Below are 19,511 nucleotides of genomic sequence, written 5' to 3' on the forward strand. Positions count from 1 at the left end.
CGCCGTTTCCCGCGGTGAGGCGGCGCGCGGCGGGCGGGCATGGCGGAGCGCAGCGCGGACCCCGACCCCCACCGGCTGCGGCCGCGGCCGCCGCGCAGCAGCGGGGCCCGGCGCGACCTGGCCGGTGCCCACATCAGGTCCTTCAACTACGCCGTCAGCGAGGGCGTCTACCGCGCCGTGCAGGTTTGGGGGGCGAAGCGGGGTGGGCCGGGCCTGGGCCTGCGGCCTCACGGCCTGTGGGCCTGGGCCTGCGGGCTGTGGGCTGCCGCCGCCCCCCGCCGCGCTGCAGCCGGTGCCGGTGCCGTTGCAGGAGCTGTGTCCGCTGGAGCTGGCGCTGAAGGACAGCCGGGTGACGCTGACTCTGGCGGGGGTGTCCCTCGCCCCCCCCGCCGTGCCGGCCGGCGCGCTGTGCCAGGAGCGCAGGGTGTTCCCCGCCGAGTGCCGCGGCCTGCGCAGCACCTACCGCGGCCGCATCGTGGTGAGTGCCCGGCTGCCGCCCGCCCCGCGCGGTCCCTGCCCCGCGGGGAAGCCCTGGGGGGCACGGCCCCTCCCGCGTCCCTGCGGGCTCTGGCGAGCGACCCCCCGCCCGGTGCCGTCCGCCGCGGGGGGGGCGGGAGCTGCGCCCCGCACCGGGCCCCGCTCTGCCGCACTGCCTCCACACGGGTCCCGGCGGTGCTCCGAGGAAGGAGACGGTGTCATCCCAGAGAGCGTGGCAGGCCATACCTTGCTCCTGCGGGAACCCTGATTTCAAAAGCAGTGTTGCTGCCGCATGGAAGTCAGCGGTTATGAATCGCTCTTGTTCACGTCATATGTTCATCCTGAATTGCTCTGAAATTTCCCTAGAGAAGGAGAAGCACCTCCAACAAGTGTTCTCCTTTGTACTGTGAAAGGAGCGCGCAGCCATTGCTGCTTTCATTTAAAGTTGTGCAGTTGTGTCTGAGCTGTTCGTTTGCATGAGGCACCCGGTGCAAAGGAATGTTTGCTTGCCTTTTCATTTCAGCCTTTTTTTTCTTCTTTGTCCGAAGCATTACAACTTAACAGTCATAAAAGCTACTGTAAGTGTAGCATCTTATCTGAAGATGAAAGTGGAACAGTCAGAGGTTGTTCACTGCCATTTCCCCAGTGACTCTGGGGTTTTCCTGAGCTAGAGGTGCTTTTATTTTTCTTTCCCATCAGTTTTTCCAGTGTATGTTTAATTGTAAGTGCTTGGAACAGTTGGAACAAAACATTTTGCTGTGCCTTGTGTGAGAAGGTACTGCCTTGTGCTGGGACAGGTTTGGTTAGTCTCTCCTGCTGCCAGCCCTTGCCCAGCAATCAGCAGTGTGTAATCATTTCTTGTTGCCACTGAGCTGCCTTTAACCATGTACCCCTCCCTTAGGTTCTTCTGCCCTTCTCATTTCCCCAAGGTGAGAAGCAGGCCCCTGTCTGCTGAGCTGCTGCTGCTATGGGAGCCACTTTGTACCTGTAGTCATTGCTTAAGCTGGAGACCAGAACTGTGCAGAGGTGTCAGTGTGAGGCTGCACATTTAGAGGGGCACAGTAACACTTCCCTTCCCTAGTAATCCCTAAGGCTCGGTTAATCTATGCCGCTGTTTCTTTCCTGTGTGGCAGCAGCTCTTTTAAAGCCTGTCATCCTGCATATAACGTTAGGATTGTTTATGCCCACAGTGCATTTCATTACCTTGTTTTGTACGATAAAGGAGTCCTTCTGCATGTGTGCTGCCGGATCTTGTTATTGTCAATAAATCATTTTCTTTCACACGCGCTTTTCTTTCTCACTTTTCAGATTACCTGTGAACATGTTAAGTGAACAAATCTTAGGAAAGGTTCTGCAAGCTTGTAGTTTGGAAGTCCTCTCACTGAACGCTTTCTGTTTTCTTCCACTTTTTCTTCTAACTGTTAACTAACTTCTGAGGTTTCCTTTCCTATCCTGTGGCTGCCTTTTTTTATTTAGGCTGCTCTGTTGAAGTGTCTGAAAGGCAAAGTAGGCTCTATCAACTTTGTTCCACTCTACTAAACAGCTTCTTCACCTTCTTCTAGGCTTGTATGATTTTCTTCAACCTGTAAACCCACGTTGACTGTTTTCCAGAGCATCATCTTTATGCATGTATCTACTAGTTCTGCTTTGTATTATTACATTTTACAGCAACAGAAGTTTGTTAAACAGGTTGTGGTTATATTAAATGTATGGCTGATATAGCAGGAAAGATTAAAAGGGCAACTTAATTTGCTCACTCTTTGCATTGTGTCATTTTAGGCTGACATTGGCTGGTCGGTGAATGGTGAGCTACAAGGGACTATTAAACAGCCCCTGGGGTATATTCCAATCATGGTGAAGTCCAAATTGTGCAATCTCTATAATCTTTCTCCACAAGAGCTCATGCAGCACCATGAGGAGGAAGAGGTAAGGGGGATGTGGTGGGTCAGGAAAATCTGCGTTTTACATGAGCAGTGTATCAGACCAGCTTCTCTTTACAAGACTTGAGCATTTATATTTTGTTTCAAGTTCCGCTTGCTGTTTTCTCTGAACATACCCGGTTTACGGTGGTTCCATACAGCATCTTGAAAAAACTGCAGTCATAGCTGTCTTTGGATAGAGGGATCTGTTTGTGCTCACACCTGCAGTTCCAGTGTATGATTTCTCAACTGCTAACCAGCAGCTGAGGCTGTGTTGCTGTGAATGGGCATCTGGAGACAAAGATTCAGAGAACAGACATTGAAAGAGACATTTTTATTCTCCGTTGTCTTTGGCAGCTCTTTCCTTGTCTCCCCAGTAGCATGTCAGCTGTCGGTAACTGAGTACAGAATTATTTAGTGCTGTATTTTGCACTCACAAAAAGAGTAAGCAAGCTATGAAAGAAATTCTATAGTGTCGTACTATTGCTGCCCCCGTAGTATGCCACTTGTATCTTTATTCATGGTATTACTCGCTGCTGAAACACCTTGTGTCTAATGCCATACCATTTGGGGAGCTATACATTTATCAGTGTTAAGCTTGTATGTGACCAGAAGGAGATTTTCTGCACTGAAAATACCTCTGGTTTATAAACTCAGAATGAGAGCTTCAGACTATTTATTAAAAAAATAGTTAACATCAGCTCTCCAAATCCACTCAGTTGACCACACAGGTTTTTTTGTTGGTTTTTTTTTTCTTCCTTCCTTTAAATTGTGGAATATGCATCCCTTTCCTTGCACTTTATGCTACATTTATACTTAATAGTCACTGGCAAGGACTGCAGCCTTTCCAAATGCAATGCTGAAACGTATGTCTTGCTATGTGTTTAAAGTTAAAACACTACATTTTTGCGTTTACTGTATAACACAGTATAATACAAGCGGGTTTGTCTCTTACTTTAAATGCTGGGTTATGAGTTTCTAAGCATGTTAAAGTAATTTTTGTTCTCCTGCAAGGAAATGGGAGGCTACTTCATAATTAATGGCTTAGAAAAAGTTATTAGGATGCTGATTATGCCCAGGCGAAATTTCCCTCTTGCGATGACAAGACACAAATGGAAAAACAGAGGCCCTGGTTTCACGGAGTATGGTAAGCTGAACAGTTTCCTGCAGCATCCTGCTAGTAACTGCTTGGGACAAACAGGAGTGACCTAGCTGACTCCTGGTAGTTTGTTTTACTGTAGTTCTTGTATGATGTTTCTGGGGTTTAGTAAATATAAAAATACAGGGTGAGCACTGCTGTGGTGGTGCAAGCATGAGGCAGGTGCTTGCCTTGTGGGAGCTGTCTGAGCTGCCCATGCTGAGCGAGGTGGTGTGTTCCAGGCCTCACAGTACCTGTAACCTTTTGGTTTGTGGAAGGTGTAACTAAAACCCTGTCTTCGGTAGAAGTCAGTGTAAACTTCTGAACCGGACTGATTTAATGGAATTTGTTTATCCATACTTCAGGATGGCAGATTAATGTACACGAGAGCAGGTTAACTAGATCCTTGGCTGACCCAAAGGAGTTTAAAATTAAGCCAGAAAAGTTAGTTTTTAAACTCCGGTGTTACTAGCTGCTGCTTTGACTGGACCGTGGTGCTTGAGCACACACCATAATTCCACGTTAATTCATTTCAAGGCAGTGCCAGTTTAAACGGTCCCATTTGTTTCATTTTTCTTTGTCCTGCAGTGGATAGCAGGGGGCAGGACCAGGAAACGCGGGTACCACCCTGAACACAGGGATGTGAAAATGACCAGAGTGCAATTAGGAAGAGCACTTGTGTGTTGCTGTATCTTACAACCTAAAGTTACAGGCAGAATAGTTGAGGCCTGGGGCTTTCCTTTTCAAGAAAACTTTATGCATCTTCCAAGCCTCTCAGCAAGTGTGCTGGCTGTCCTGTGACATTTGTCCACTAAGAACTGAATTGAGCTGGTAGATTTATTTGAAATGGCAGACTGATGCTGCAGCTAGTTATCTACCTCCTGTTCTCAGCCACGAAGTACCAAAGTTTCTCTCATGAACTGTCTCACACCTGTTTGAACATGTCACAGCAATGCAGCTGGTTGGTTTTGTAACAGCTCATGTTGTTCTTTGCTTGTGTTAATTTTTGCAGGAGTAGTGATGCACTGTGTTAAGGATGAGCACACTGCAATAAACATGAACCTTCACTACTTGGAAAATGGTTGTGTCATGTTGAATTTCATTTTTCAGAAAGAGTTGTTCTTCCTTCCTTTGGGATTTGCTCTGAAGGTAAACACTTAATGCTCGTGCTTTCTGTGTTGAATAAATACAGCAGTTTTGCTAAGCATTTTTATTTAAGTAACAAGAAGAAGCTAATTCCATGTTAAGTGTGTTCAGTCATCCTTCCTGTAGTGGCTGAAGAACTACAGTCGAAACCAGGTTTATGCCTGTAATGTAAAAGGAATGTGGAGGGGGGAGTCAGGAGAGGAGGGGAGAGTTACGCATGGGTTTCATGGCTTTTTGCTGATAAAGGCTCTGGATGAATAGCTCTTGGAGGATATAAATGTTTGTCACCTAATGTGAAAGATCTTGGGAATCTTTTTTAAGCAGGATGACAGCTGAGTGTTTGGTGAGTGAACAACATTAATGATTGAAGTCAGGTTGTCCCATCTGAAAGTAAACAGTGAATGGATTTTTTTGTTTGTTTGTAAGGAGAAAAATAGAATGCTGTTTCTGATTGGAACTGGAAGCAGTGAAGATCTGGAAGGGTCTGTTTGAGCACATTTGATGGATGTAAACTGTTCTTTGGATAGCAGGCAAAAGTTTCACTTGAGCCAAGACTTTTTAAATTACCATGTAAAAGCACGCTTTCTGGGGTGGCAGATGCAGAGCACTTCAGCAGTGTATTTCAGCTACAGCAGCAAATTGTTAGAGCAAATCAGTGGCTACATGATGGAAGCATCGTGTAAATCGACCTTGGTGAATTTGTATCTTTCAGCCTGCTGTATTCACATTGCTGTTGCAGAATGCATTTCACTTTTCCTTGAATGCTTTTCTTTAACTTCTGTTTCAGCGAAAGTAGTTACCAAAAGTAGCTGATTAGCTGTTGTTTTAATATGAAAAGAAATTGTAATAACTTTCTGGTAGCTCATGGGATCTCAGGGTAAGCAGGCTGTTTGTCTGAAGTTCGAATTCTGCCATAAGTAGTCATGGTGGGTTAGCATCCACCCTCCCCCTGCATCACTGTACTGGTTTCCTGTGGCCCATCCAGGTCCTGCTGTGGCTTCTGTTCTGGCTGTAATTCTGGTGTCTTCTTGCTGTGTGGTCATCCCAGTGCTCTCTATTGTACAAGAGGCAGCACGTGCTCAGGCTGCTTCCAGATTGTTTGTTTCATGACTACCAAGCAGCAGAACTGAGCTTACATTGCCCCCATTCATAAAGAAATCTGCCTTGGTTTTTCATGTAGCCTTCAATTTTTCCTGAACTTTTTGAAGCTTGCTTAAATGTAATGAACAAATAGTTACTTAAGGTTGAGGCACATTTGTCAGTAAATACAGAAGTCATTGGTGGACAGAGTACTTGCTTAACTCTGACAATTAGAAAACTATTAGGAAGCCATTATAACACAAAGAGCTAACTAAGAATGTTGGATTTAGGTATGAGCTGAATTGCCTTTTGGTTTTCATGAGAAGTAGCAGCTTGAGACAATGGTGAATTAAATTCATGTTTCCATGTGAATTCATTCTGTAAAGGTAGTAGTAATTTTTACCTAAACAAAAGAAACCTGTTAATTTAGAGGGTGCAGGTTCCATTTTTTCCAAGGGTCTCATTGGATTGGGAGTACTTGTGATCATCATCAAGGTATGAATATCCTGTGCGTTACTCTCTAAGCACCTCAATCCCAGGGTATTTTTCCATTTGCATGGTGGAAAGATATTTCCAGAGGACTGGAAACCTAGGTTAGTGGAGTGCCCTAGTTCTTTTGCTGTATTGTATGGACAGGTGCTGCTATGACATGTTTTTCTGATCTGATACACATCTGTCTTTCAGGCATTAGTTAATTTCCCAGACTACAAGATTTTTGAAGAGTTGGTCAAAGAAAAGGAAAGTGACACCTTTTATGTGAACTGCGTTACTGAGATGATGAGAGCAGTAGTGGATGCAGGCTGTTTGACACAGCAGAATGTCCTCGAATACCTGGGAAGGAGCTTCAGAGTAAAACTTAACCTTCCTGAGTGGTACAGCAATGAACAGGTGGCAGATTTCATTTTGAAGTATGTATGTATGCATGTAGGAGCGTGTGATTCAGTGTATATTGAAATTATAGGCAGGTTTAAGAGTACTCTGCCGTATGGCATCAGGCTTTGTTACGGTTTTCACATGCATTTATAGAACAATAGCCAGGGACAGTTTCTGATGAGACTCCAGGTTGTTCCGATAATCTGTTTGTGGTGTTCAGAATTATGTGTTTTAGTGGGTTGATACAGGTATCCCCAAAATGATTTCAGGTGTCACTTGCTATTTAGATAGGATTTTCTGATGTATTTGATGAAAAATAAGAATATTTTAAAAGAGAAGGTTAAAACTAGGTCTGTGACTGCTTGAGGCCGTTGAACAGAAGCACTGCAATTTGCAACACTTTATTAGTGTCACACAGTCATTGGCAACTATGACAAGAATTACATTTATCTTTTAAAATGGTAATTAGATGCTGTAAAATCTTGCTTCTTCCATGGAATAAGTTAGAAAGGAAGGAAGAGCTGGCTTTGAGACTGTTGGTGTGACAGGCATTAAACTAAATAATTTATTTTCCTAGTAAATTATGTGTTTGCTCTTTAAGAGGATTTTTAGCACAGGAAAAGGATCATTTGGGGTGCCCAGGTCCTCGAGTACATAGGGAGTGGTCAGGTTGCTGGAAACACAAGGTCGGCCTGCATGTGCCTCAGAGGGCCGCTTAAAAGTCCATAGACCAGCTGGAAGCACAGAACGTTGTACCTAGGATGTGAGTGGATACTTTCAGGAAAGTTGGAATTGCTCCGATTTTCGTTGCGAAGGCTTCAGTAGAGGGCGACGTAGGGCAGAAGTGAAAAGCTGTAACAATCTCTGAGTGCTGACACAAGACTGTTGTGTCTTGGAGTGCGAGTGATCTCAAGCATCTTGGGCAGCACTGGATCAGTTTTAGTGAGACTTAGGTGGGGCTTGCCTTTTTGCTTATGCTAGAGTGGTGTTCAGCCCAAAGTTTTCCACACATGGGTTGATAGCAGTGGGCATTTGGGTTTTCCGCAGCAGGACACTGATAGCGTTGACAGAAGTATTTTGCAGCTTGCTACTAGTTTGCAGCTCAGATTTGGGGTGGGGTGCATGTATGTGGATATGTGCCTGTGTTTGGTGTCATAGCTACTGTAAAATAACATGCAGACCCCAGCTGTTGACTGGTCCTAACTTAAATACCTGTTTACATGAACTGTACTTACAAGGACATCTGACGTCAGGGTGTGTAAAATCAGTCTTCCACAAGGTTCATTTTCATCTAATCATCCAAGTATATCCCTAATAAAACTAGCCCCTTAAAAGGCAAGTTGATCGTTTTTCAGCTCCATCTCTGGATTTGTGGGGGTTTTATTATTATTTCTTGAAATTTTCTTCTAATACTAAGGGCAACTGGAAAAGCCTGTGCCTTGTCAGGCTTTTTAGCCAAAAAAAAAAAAAAAAATTACTTAGGAAAAACTTGAAGAACTGCTAGCATGAAGAGACAGTGTTAGCTGTCCTCCTTTCTTCCTCCAGCAAGTGTATCTGCATACACCTGACAGACAGAACTGAAAAATTCTACCTGCTCTGTATGATGACCCGGAAGCTGTATGCTTTTGCCAAAGGGGAGTGCATGGAGGATAACCCAGACAGTCTGATGAATCAAGAAGTGCTTACCCCAGGACAGCTTTTCCTTATGTTCTTAAAGGTAAGGTCTTGTGGGGTTTAAACCTGTGAATGTATTGGTTGTCCAGTCCTGACCACACAGTGACCATGGGGACAGGAGAAGTCCGGAGGCCAGGCTGGAGAGCAGGCAGCCTGGGTGTGCTATGAAGGCTGAGAGCATGCTGGATGTAGTCTGACCAGGCAGTGTAGTTGAGGAAGGCTTGGCTGTCTCGGTGTAGGGTGCTGAATACGCTGAAGAACAGCCTGTACAAAACCTGGAACCTGGAATACAGAGCTTCATAGCCTTCCAGAGCAAATGAAAGTGCCCCATTCAGGGTGGGAGTCTCAGGAAGGAGGAATATGAATCCTTCTGGTGTTTGAAGAAGGTTTGGAAAGAGCGTACTTCTGTTGTATTGATTGATATGGGAGTGGTGGAGACCTGCCTGTGGTATTGCTGCTGTTTCACATGGCCATGTAAGACAATAACTGCCCCCCACCCACACCCCCTATCTTCCAAAAGTGATGATTCATGATGTCATCGCTCTTCCATCTTTAAATTCCTTTATGGATCAAGAAGTTGATAGCATGCTTCTGACTTACAGAGTTAATGTATCACTGGTGATGTAAAAAGGCAGTTTCCTGTTCTCTTCCAATTCTATTTGAATTCAGTTTATTTCTAGGGATTCGTCATTGCAGGTTGCCAGGAGGAAGGTATTCCTGTTCAGAAGCTTGACTATCCCATGAAAATTGTTGTGAAGCAGTAGTTCCCATCCCTAAGTAAAGATACTTCTGAGTTATTAGATATTTTTTTTTAACTGTTCTTTTCTGGTTTAGCTGAAATTTTCTTTAGCATTGTTTTTCTGAAAGGGTACTAAAACCTCTCTAATACTTGAGTGGTTTCAGTGAGTTTAGAAATAAAATAGTGAGTTCTGTGAAGCATTTTAGCCCTATATGGAACTGCCGCCAGGAACCAGGTAAGGCTGCTTTCCTGCCTGGGCCTGTCAGATCAGCAGGGGGAGTGAGTTAACAGCCCCTTTTTGAATGTAAAGATCCTACACAGACTATAGAGCATACAGTTAGACACAGCGTGGCTGTATAGAGTAGATTTTTACTAAGAGTTCAAAGCATTCTTGGCTAACTTATGTCCTTTTCCCTGTTTCTATATAGTATCAAAGATCACAGCAGTGATCAAACTACAGTTTAAATGAAAATCCAGTCCACTGTCTCAGCAACATCTGAGTACTGTGTGTCCATGGCCTTCAAGTTTTGGTATCTAAACTTACTTAATAATTTGGGTTTACTTCATCACTGTATTTAGCAGGCTAATCAGTAGAGTTATTCGTGCGGTCAGATTATAGTACAGTTTCTGGTTTTGGTTTTGTTTATGAAATTCTGTTATTGTACTCTGTTTGCCAGGCTCGTCACTAGTCTGGGTGGGATTGATTACTAAGCTGTTGGATGGGGGTTTTCTGTACAAGTCTGTGTTGGTGTGAAATGTTTTGATAAAATGAAGTTGGTGTGGGAAATACAGCTGGAACTTTCAGCTCGCTAAAAGTTGTCCATCCTGCTGATTTCAGAGGATTTCTGTAGCACATCCAACTGATCTGAAGTTTCACCTTGAGCTTTTATTTTCCTGTTTTAAATTTAAATCTCTCACTTTTAAACCATAGGAGAGGCTTGAAAGCTGGCTTCAATCTGTTAAGTTTGTTTTGGAGAAAAAAACAGAAAAGGCAGATATCAGCATAAATGCAGACAGCTTGGTGAAGGCATTCGGCCTGGCAACAGACTTTACCAAGCCATTTGAATATCTTCTGGCAACTGGTAACCTGCGATCTAAAACGGGTAAATCTTCAGGCTGAAGAAGCCTTTTTTTTTTCCTGCTAAACAGGATGAGAGACAACATAAAACTGAGCTCTTAACTGAAAACAGCTGCTTTTATGCAGGCATAACTGAATTAGTGAAAGTGGTTTGAGCAAAGGAATAGTTGAAGAGAAAGGTGAGATTTCTCCTCAGGCATAGACTGTATGCATGGTGTAAACAGGTTAGCTATTAAAGCAAAGCCTTTACTCAGATAAACAGTTGAAACTAAATTTAGCATTGTCTAAAACAGCAACCATATTTTTTTCCCCCAAAGACTTATTTCTTCATAAAAGGTGCAGTGTAAGACGGAGAAGGGGCATTTATGTGTCAGGACAGCCCCACTGGTCACGTGATCTTAAATGCCTTCACTAATGTAATTTGAAATTCACCTGGTACTTCCCTGAAGTGCCTAGTGTGGTGATGTAATGGAATGTTGACTAGAAAATGCAACGAGATCAGAAGGCCACAGACCTTCAGTAAAAAGTACCAGCTGCAAATCCCCAAGTCACTGCACTGGGAATGACTTTCACGTGTTTCTAAAAGGAGCTGGATTTTAAGCAATAGCTTGTAATTCAGTCTCTGGGCCTCTTACAGGACACAGAGTTGCCTGTGCACAAGCAACAGCACATGTGCTTTCTGTTGTCGGCATCCTGTGTAAGCATCTTTAGGGCTTGTCAGTGAAAAATAAGGAACTGCCTTATAACATCATACTTAATTTGTTACAGCTGAATGACATCCTGACATAAAATTTCCATTTTGTTCCCCAGGCCTGGGCATGTTACAGGACAGCGGTCTGTGTGTGGTGGGTGACAAGCTAAATTTCATTCGTTACCTTTCCCACTTCCGCTGCATACACAGAGGGGCAGCATTTTCACAGATGAGAACTACAACTGTCCGCAAGCTGCTGCCTGAATCCTGGGGGTTCCTGTGCCCTGTGGACACCCCAGATGGAGAACCCTGCGGTCTGATGAACCACATGACAGCTGTGTGTGAAATAGTGACAGAGATGGCACCTGTGACAGACATTCCACCCTTGTTATGTTCCCTTGGTATGTTTTACTGGCTTGATCACTGAACAAAGCAGTCTTCCTTTTCACCTTTCTGCCCTGCAAACTTGTATCTGGGCAAGGTTCTCCAGATACCATCACTGTACACTGTTGAGAAGGTGAAATCGAGTTAAACCTGTACTTGCTGTGCTTCTGCTTAGTGGTATGTAGCACCTTGCTTCTATAGGCGTGTCAGCCTTTTGGAGACCATAAAGTTCAGTGTAAATCTCCCTTAGCTTTGTGCTGTGGAGTGAAGATGTTCACTTAAGCACAAGGGATTGCACAGTACAAGCTCTAAGAAATTGGACCAAGCAGTGACTTTCTAATGCTGCTGATGACTTGAATTAAACTGCAGCTCACTTGTGATTACCACCGTAACGGGAGTCCTTATTCAGTCAGAAAAGTGAGGAGGGAAATGGCATTCTTAGTTGTGCATGCGTCGTATTTTCCACTAAGTGATCTACAGCTTTGCCCTGTCAATCTGAAATTTTTTGATGTCTCAGAAAGTTTTTTGGTGTGGATTGAGTCTTCCTGCAGAAATGACTTCTGTGTTTTCTTTGCTTTTTTGACTGTTCCTTCTACCGACCCCCTCTTACAGGTGTCACCCCCATCGATGCAACTCCAAGCAAGCCTTACGCAGAGTGTTACAGAGTTGTGCTGGACGGCTCTGTAGTGGGCTGGGTGGAGCGGGAGTTGGCTCCTGAGATTGCAGAAACCCTTCGCCGTTTCAAGGTTGTCTTGTCTAAAATGTTTCCTAGCTAAGCAACCTCAATATGCAGTGGTCAAAAATAGGCATGTTTGGAACTGTATTTTAAAACTTCCATTAATTTGTTGGGTGTTTTTTTTTATCTGACCCAGTAAGTTATCTTTGACTGTATGCTAGTATTGCAGTGGGTGTTTCTGTTTTTCTTGCTTATATCCATATGTTTGGTCTGCTGGTTTATGAAGTCGTTTTTTCTTGAAAAAGGTAAGATAGACTTATTCAGTCCTTTCTTTGGTGGAGACTTTTCTAGAAGTATTTTAAAATGTTCTCTGGCATTTTATATTAGTAGCTACACCTTTGGTTGAAGTTTTCATTGTGTTGGATTCAGCTTAACTAAACCAGTGTTGGTTTCTGTTTCTAAATTGATATTTCTTTTCACAAACAGATAACACAAGAGAAGAGATTTCCTGCACGGGCAGAAGTGGTCCTTATCCCAATGACGGGAAAACCCAGCCTCTATCCTGGGTTGTTCATTTTTACTACCCCTTGCCGGATGGTGCGGCCTGTCAGAAACCTGTTCTATGGAAGGACTGAATGGATCGGTACTCTGGAACAGGTGGGGTTTGCCTATTTCTTTTATAAAGTGCTGACTATTACAGATGTACCTGCCATCGAAAACAATGTGGGTTTTTTTGTGAAATATATGTGAAAGCAGCTGAGGGTTGGACATAGGGAGCTTGTGTTGAACAGCTAGAATAGGTGGCCAAAGGGTTTTCTCACCTTGTGCTAGTTGGTTTCCATGCCTTAGATGGATTGTAGGGATCTTTTTGGAATACTGAAAGCTGCTTTCTCAGTACTAACTTTGCAAAGCTTTTAAGGTGAAGGATTGCTGTCTTGTGTGTATGGTCTCACCTCTGTTCCATTGTGTTCTCCAAATTGGCTGCGGGCAGCCGAGCACTGGCTTGCCAGAGAACTTGGCCATTTGGAACAATCAAAACAGGAGACAGGAAGGAGTTTTTGTATTCCCATGCTTGCTTTCCTTGCAGTTGGTCAGTGATTGTGATAAGTAGTTTAACAGCTGTCTGATATTTTTCTTGCCCGCTAATTCACTAAGATGAAGGCAACAACCACAGCTAAAACTGAAATGAATAAAAAAAGACATTGAGGCAGCTTTGTTTTGCTTCCTTCCCTTTAAAAGAAGGAAGCAAGTGAGCATTGTCCCATTTGATGCTTGCAGATCTTCATGAATGTGGCCTCGCTGGAGTCAGAGGTGGAACCCAAAGTGACCACTCACCAGGAGCTCTTCCCTCACAGCATTCTGAGCGTGGTGGCCAACCTCATCCCATTCTCTGACCACAACCAAAGTCCAAGAAACATGTACCAGTGCCAGATGGGTAAGTGCTGTAGTACTTAAAATATTTACTTATTAGGTGCTGCAAGTCCGTGGGCAAGAAGGAAGAAGGGGGCAAAAAACTCTTTCTTGTGTCTTCCTGCATTCCCAAATAACAGCTCTTTCCAGTCGTCATTTCAACACTGACATTTCTGAACAGCTATTTTTTTTATGGCAAAGTAAATGAAGTTCATTGTCCTGGCTGTCTTCCAGTGGGCAGTTCCAGGTCATTGCACTCATGTTACTTTAGTAAGTTTTGTTTGGTTTTTTTTCTTAATTTGATGTTGTTGATCATACGAAGGGCATGGCACCAGCTGCTCGTGTCTGACAGCTGTGCTACCAACAGTCCTCTCATCCCCACAACTGACAGAGGTTAACCTACTTCTAACCAGCAGCTACAGTAGATGCTCTGCAGTAGTTAGTGTGAGGTTTCCTTGCCACCTGTTTTCAATGAGTGGCTGCAGTCTTGACAGTGCAGCTGTTGAGAGGACACTTGCTTGGCATCTGTAGCAAGAGAGTAATACAGCACTGTGGCAGCGGGAGAGGAGTGGGGGGAGGTTCTGACAACTATTTGAGAAAGATTTAAATTGATTTATTTGGTGTCTGAAAGAAGCTGGGATAGGGTATTTAGTGGGGTTTCAATCTGCTGGGGTACAAGTGATGTGCAACAAGCTTATTTTTTGTAAAAAAAAAAAAAAAAAAAAATCATGCTAAATGTGTAGGTAGGGATTTCGAGAGCAACTCTCATTTCCTCAGTACCATTGCTAGCAGATTAAATTTCTGGCAATATGATCAGAAAGATGTCCTTAAAACACTACCGCTTTTTCATACCTTTCTGAAAGTACCAACATGACTGTTTAAAACTTGTTTTCTTTGTCAATACATTGATACTGCAGCAGCAAATACTTTTTGGCCTGGAAATAAGTAAGGTGTGTCTCACTATGGGAAGCTCTGGGGAGAGGAGACAAAAGCCCCCCAACCAACAGCAACAAAAAGAAACCCAAACAAACCAAAAAACACTATACCAACCTGATTGAAGATTTTGAAATTGCAGAGAAGACACAAAATTACAAATAGTCCTTTATGAAATGCTGTGAAAGGAGTTGAGTAATGTGGTTCTTAGAAACTTTTGTAGCTGGACTAGGACAACTACTAAATTCCAAGGGGTTTAAGATCAATAATCCCTCTAAACTGTTCTTCCGCTTTCTTCTTAACAAGGTACACAGAGGATGAAACACAGATGTACTTTGAATTGATCCTGAATAAATGCAACTTTCTATCTGTCTTTATAGGAAAGCAAACCATGGGGTTTCCAGTTTATAACTACAAGGATCGCTCAGATAACAAGCTGTACCACCTTCACACTCCCCAGAGCCCTCTGGTGCGGCCCAGCATGTATGACTATTATGGTATGGACAGCTACCCGATCGGCACCAATTCAATTGTGGCTGTCATCTCCTACAGCGGCTATGACATGGAAGATGCAATGGTAAGCCACCAAAAGGAGAAAGCCTGCTGTCTTCTAAAGGAGTTTGATGTGGAGGACTGGGAAGAAGAGTGGTACCTAGCTGAGCAAAGACCATTTTCTGCTTCTGCTAGTCCACAGAGCCTTTTAGGGCAGATACAGGAGCAACAGCAGTTAAGAGTTTTTGCACAGGTAGTGCTGGGTGTACTGAGAGTAGAGCAGAGCTCCCTCCCTTATGCAAGGCAGCAGCAGGGCTTCCAGCATTGGCAAATACTGGGGTTACAAGAGATGTGGGCCATTTGGACCAGTGACTTGCTGGGAGGCTTTGTTTAGGAAGGCAATGTTGAAAAGGTACACATTAGATTGGAATGTAAATGCTGTCTTTGTTGAAGTTATTAGCAAGTGTTTAACAGGCCTTTGTTTCTTCTTTTTAGATTGTGAACAAAACTTCCTGGCAGAGAGGGTTTGCTTATGGAAGCGTTATCAAGATGGAGAGCATTGACCTTTCCCTTAAAGCCAGCAGGACAGGCGACAATTTAGTATTTGGCGTCAGGCTCGGTGATCCGAATGTTACAGAGAAGTTGGATGCTGATGGACTACCTTTTGTTGGCTCTCTCCTACAGCCTGGGGACCCTTTCTACAGCTACATGAACCTCAACACAGGGGAGACCTTCACTATCTACTATCCGTAAGTACAGCTTGTCCCTCTTGGCCCCACATGCTTGGTGGTGAGCAGTCTTGAGAGCTCCTGGCCCTGATGAGCTTCAGTATTTTTTCCTCTAGGTGTTCCCTTTCCTTCTCACAATACTGTCCTGTCTTGACAGAGGGAGCATGAAGTTCATGTTGCAGGTGACTCCTGTGTGTGTATCATGGCTTTTCTCTAAGCCAATGTGTGCTGCAGAGCCTGACTTTTCCCAGGAGGAAAATGTGAGGCCAGTAAAAAGAAAAAACTTGCAGAAATATCTTGCTGCTTCCCAAGGACTGTTCCTCTGCACATGCCCCACAGTCGTTTTCTGTAGCTTTTTGTTAATTGACTCGCATAAGCTGTTCTGCCTGAAAAACCCAAAGAAACACCAAACAGAAACCCAAACTGAAGTGCCTGGTCCCAGAGACTTGCCAGAAAACCTTGTAAGAAAAGTTGTTACAGGCTTAGGGGTTCAATATAATTTTTATTAACACTGCAGCTTCCAAACCGCTAGATTAAAATGTGTTAACTACACCCTTCCCTCCCTCTGGGATATTTTGGGGCAAAGTTTTGCAAGATTTTTTAACTTCAGTTGAAAGAGAGAAGGCTGCTGAGGCTTTCATTAAAATGCTCTTAATTCTTTTAGGGAAGGGAAGCAAAAACATTGACAAAACCTGATATATTTAAATGCATCCTGTGCTCCCAGTCATCTGTACAACTTTAGGCTTTGACTGTGTCTCTCTACAGCATTGATAGAGTGAGGATAACACTGTAGTTTGAGGAGCACTTGAGTAACACAGTAATTGGCATTACTGGGAAGGATTGTTTGTGATAAGTGGTGCCTTAGCTGTCCTGAGGAGACTCCTGTGGACTCATAGAATTAGTCATCGTGGTGACAGAACATGGCAAAGAGACTGGGCACATGGTGGTGGGGATCTGTAAGCTCAGCCCTGTCCTTGCACTTGTGGAACCCTCTTTGGCTCTCCCACCTCACGCTCCTGTGTCCTAGCTATCTCATGCCAGCCCAGCTTTAGTTCAGGTTCCTTATCTAGAGAACCATTTTACTGCTGTGCCATTGAGCTTTTGTTTATTGATGGTCCAAATCAGATAATTATTTCGGTTCCTACAGAGAGACAAGGTTCCCAGCTCTCGGTGTCGGCTGCTGCCCCCAGTTTGCCAAGAGACCCTGGGCCCTTAAGAGGGAGTTCTCCCTACTGTCCTAAGTGCTGCAGACACTGCTAGATCTTACGTGTGGCTTGGAGGGGAGAGAGGACAGAGGCTTTGGCTTCAGCACGGTTTTAGGGGTATTTGTTTTTTTCTGGTGATGGCCTGTACCCTGGTTGCTTTTCAACACAGCAAAATAATAGCTTTGAAACAGAAGCTAAACTTAGGTATAGGCCTTCTGCAAACACTGTTTATTAGGACTTCAAAGGAGAAGAGTAATCTTGTCTTAACATAGGACAAAGTGTATTTATTCCTTAGCTGTCATCTCCAAATGAGTGGAGAGTTTGGGCTGGAAGTTCTGTAACAACAGTAAATCCTGCAGCAGACACCGGGCACATGGAACATCAGGGTGAGGGTTCACCTGGAGAAGCAGCACACCCTGAACTTGTTGGCACTTGTTGGCAAAGCCCTCTCAGCTCACACTTTGCCTTCTCTTCCTGCTCTGAACTCTCCTCTTTGCTTTCCACTGAACCCAGTTCTTCATTTTTATATCCCACAAAGATGGTGCAGATTTCTTGGGGGGTAGGGAGAGGGACTGCTGCCTTAACACAAACAAATGGCACTGGGGTGCAGTCTCCCAGTTAAAACTGTGATACAGATGAACATGGTTTAAATGAGCTTTATTTTAAATCATGGGTGGCACATTACCTGATCACCTGCAGCTATGCTTCTAGTATTAGAAAAAGCAGATGAATGGCACTTGTGTGATGCCAGGGTACTTCTTCCTTGCTCTCTTATGCAGTCTGATTTCCTTCACTACTGAATAGTACTTTTCAAAATGGTGGTGTCCCCAGCTGTCCCAAGGCATTTTATGAGACTTGGGAAGCCGTTTGTTTTCTTTTCCTTCATTTGCTTTTCCTAGATAAAAGCACATCTGACACCTTTGCTGTGATTGTTTCTCCACCTACACAGGAATAAGGAAGTTGGCATTGTAGACAACATCAGGTTATGCAGTAATGACCGTGGCACTGGGAAATTCAAGAAGGCTTGCATCACTGTGAGGGTTCCCCGAAACCCAACTGTTGGAGACAAATTTGCCAGCCGTCATGGGCAGAAAGGTATCCTGAGCCAGCTCTGGCCAGCTGAGGATATGCCGTTCACAGAGAATGGGATAGTACCAGACATCCTCTTCAACCCTCACGGCTTTCCCTCCCGCATGACCATTGGGATGTTAATCGAGAGCATGGCGGGGAAGTCAGCGGCACTGCATGGCGTTGCCTACGATGCCACTCCCTTCACCTTCACGGAGAAGAACTCGGCTTTGAAATATTTTGGTGAGACTTTAGTGAGCGCAGGTTATAACTTCTTTGGGACGGAAAAGATGTACAGTGGCATCAGTGGCCTGGAGCTGGAGGCAGAGATCTTTGTGGGAGTGGTGTATTATCAGCGCCTGCGCCACATGGTCTCAGACAAGTTCCAGGTGAGGACAACAGGGCCCCGAGACGCTGTCACCAACCAGCCTGTCAAGGGGAGGAATGTGGAAGGTGGGATTCGCTTTGGCGAGATGGAGCGTGATGCTTTGCTGGCTCATGGCACATCTTTCTTGCTGCAAGACCGCCTGTTCAACTGCTCTGATGGCTCCATAGCCTATGTCTGCATGAGCTGTGGCAGCATGACTTCTCCTGTGCTGGAGAAACCACCGCACTCCTCCTCTGTGACAAGCAACAGGAGGTACTCCTGCTCTGTCTGCAACAAGGTGGATACCATAGAAGTTGTCCCTGTGCCCCATGTCTTCCGTTACTTTGTGGCAGAGCTGGCAGCCATGAACATAAAAACAAAGCTCAATGTGGAGTAGTCCTTGAGCACAGTGGTGATGATGCTGCGAAGGAAGAAGCATGTGTCAGCCCCGCTTTTGCCCCCTGCGGGTTTCAACCTTTAAGTCAGTTCTCAGGTTCTTTGAACGTTTGCAAGATTAATTTTACGTTTTGTATTTGAGACAGGGTTGTTTCCAAGCTGAACAGTGAGGAAATGTGGCTCTGTTGAAGTTTGTTTGCACTTCCTGAAAGTATCATTAGCTGTTGAGATGTGGCGTATGGAAATCAAGCAATATCACTGTTCCCACGGGGCTGCTGGGTCGAGTGGTGGGGGTTCTTTGTTCTCAGAGCACTGGCTGCAGCTGCAAAGATGAAGAGGTCATGAGCCAGCATGAAACGAATGCTGGAAATGATGAAAAAAAGAAGAGATTGTTTTGAAGAAAAATCCTTGTGAAACGTATGCCTTAATGATGGATACGTGTTAAAAGTGATTGGACATATTTTGTTTGCTTTATTTCAAGACATATGCCTTGAGACTCAAGAGGAAGGCCCAAGGCTCTGCTGCAGGAGGCCGCAGCTTTGGCCGCAGGACACAGGAGGCCGAGCCGGGGCCGCCCTGGGCGCGGTCGGTGCCGCGGAGCCCAGCACGCCGCGGCAGCCGGACAGTGGCCGTGGTGCGTTCCTCTCGGCCTGGAGGAGGAGAGGAAGGCGGGGGTCTGGCTGCAGCCGGCGCTGCGGGCTAGGCGCCCTGCGACTCGCCGGTGCTTGCTGGCCCCTCCCCCCTTACGCTTCTTGTTAAAAGTTTTTTGTACGTTTCTACGTCACCTGTGTGCGGAGCCGTGCGGGGGCCGCTCCCAGGGCTTGAGGGGGGGCGGCAGGCGGGAGGCCGTGGGGCTGTCCCCTGTGGGCGAGACGTGGGGCCGCCGCACGCCCGGCGGTTCCTGGCCGCTCTGCACCAGCCGCAGCACCTCGGCCAGGGCTGGCGCCGGGGCCGCGGCCTGCTCCTGCTCCTGCTCCATGGCGGGGCGGGCCGTACCACCGCAGCGCCGGGGGGGGGGTTGGGGGTTGGCCGCACTG

The 19,511-nt window shown here is 45.2% G+C and overlaps 2 protein-coding genes across 3 annotated transcripts; one reads left to right on the top strand and one right to left on the bottom strand.

Moving 5' to 3' along the window:
- Positions 1-8: 8 nt before the first annotated feature.
- On the top strand, positions 9-19,249 carry POLR1B (RNA polymerase I subunit B). 2 transcript variants are annotated; one of them, XM_040611853.1, is made up of 15 exons: positions 9-183; positions 311-478; positions 2,257-2,403; positions 3,411-3,543; positions 4,547-4,683; positions 6,445-6,668; positions 8,179-8,350; positions 9,978-10,149; positions 10,935-11,216; positions 11,812-11,945; positions 12,362-12,532; positions 13,154-13,310; positions 14,599-14,795; positions 15,206-15,459; positions 17,593-19,249. In XM_040611853.1, the coding sequence occupies exons 1-15, from the start codon at positions 40-42 to the stop codon at positions 18,473-18,475; spliced, it is 3,375 nt and encodes a 1,124-aa protein (XP_040467787.1). In that variant the 5' UTR covers positions 9-39; the 3' UTR covers positions 18,476-19,249. The 2 variants fall into 2 exon arrangements, with proteins under 2 accessions (XP_040467787.1, XP_040467788.1); XM_040611854.1 differs by lacking the exons at positions 9-183; positions 311-478; positions 3,411-3,543 and having other exon boundaries at positions 2,331-2,403.
- C12H6orf226 (chromosome 12 C6orf226 homolog) lies at positions 18,688-19,477 on the bottom strand. Its single transcript, XM_040611856.1, has 2 exons — positions 19,260-19,477; positions 18,688-18,796 (listed from the first exon to the last, which is right to left on the bottom strand). The coding sequence occupies exons 1-2, from the start codon at positions 19,451-19,453 to the stop codon at positions 18,730-18,732; spliced, it is 261 nt and encodes an 86-aa protein (XP_040467790.1). The 5' UTR covers positions 19,454-19,477; the 3' UTR covers positions 18,688-18,729.
- Between the last annotated feature and the right edge of the window lie 34 nt (positions 19,478-19,511).

This window comes from Falco naumanni, chromosome 12, assembly GCF_017639655.2.
Source record: "Falco naumanni isolate bFalNau1 chromosome 12, bFalNau1.pat, whole genome shotgun sequence".
In the NCBI taxonomy this organism is placed as follows: Eukaryota; Metazoa; Chordata; class Aves; order Falconiformes; family Falconidae; genus Falco; species Falco naumanni.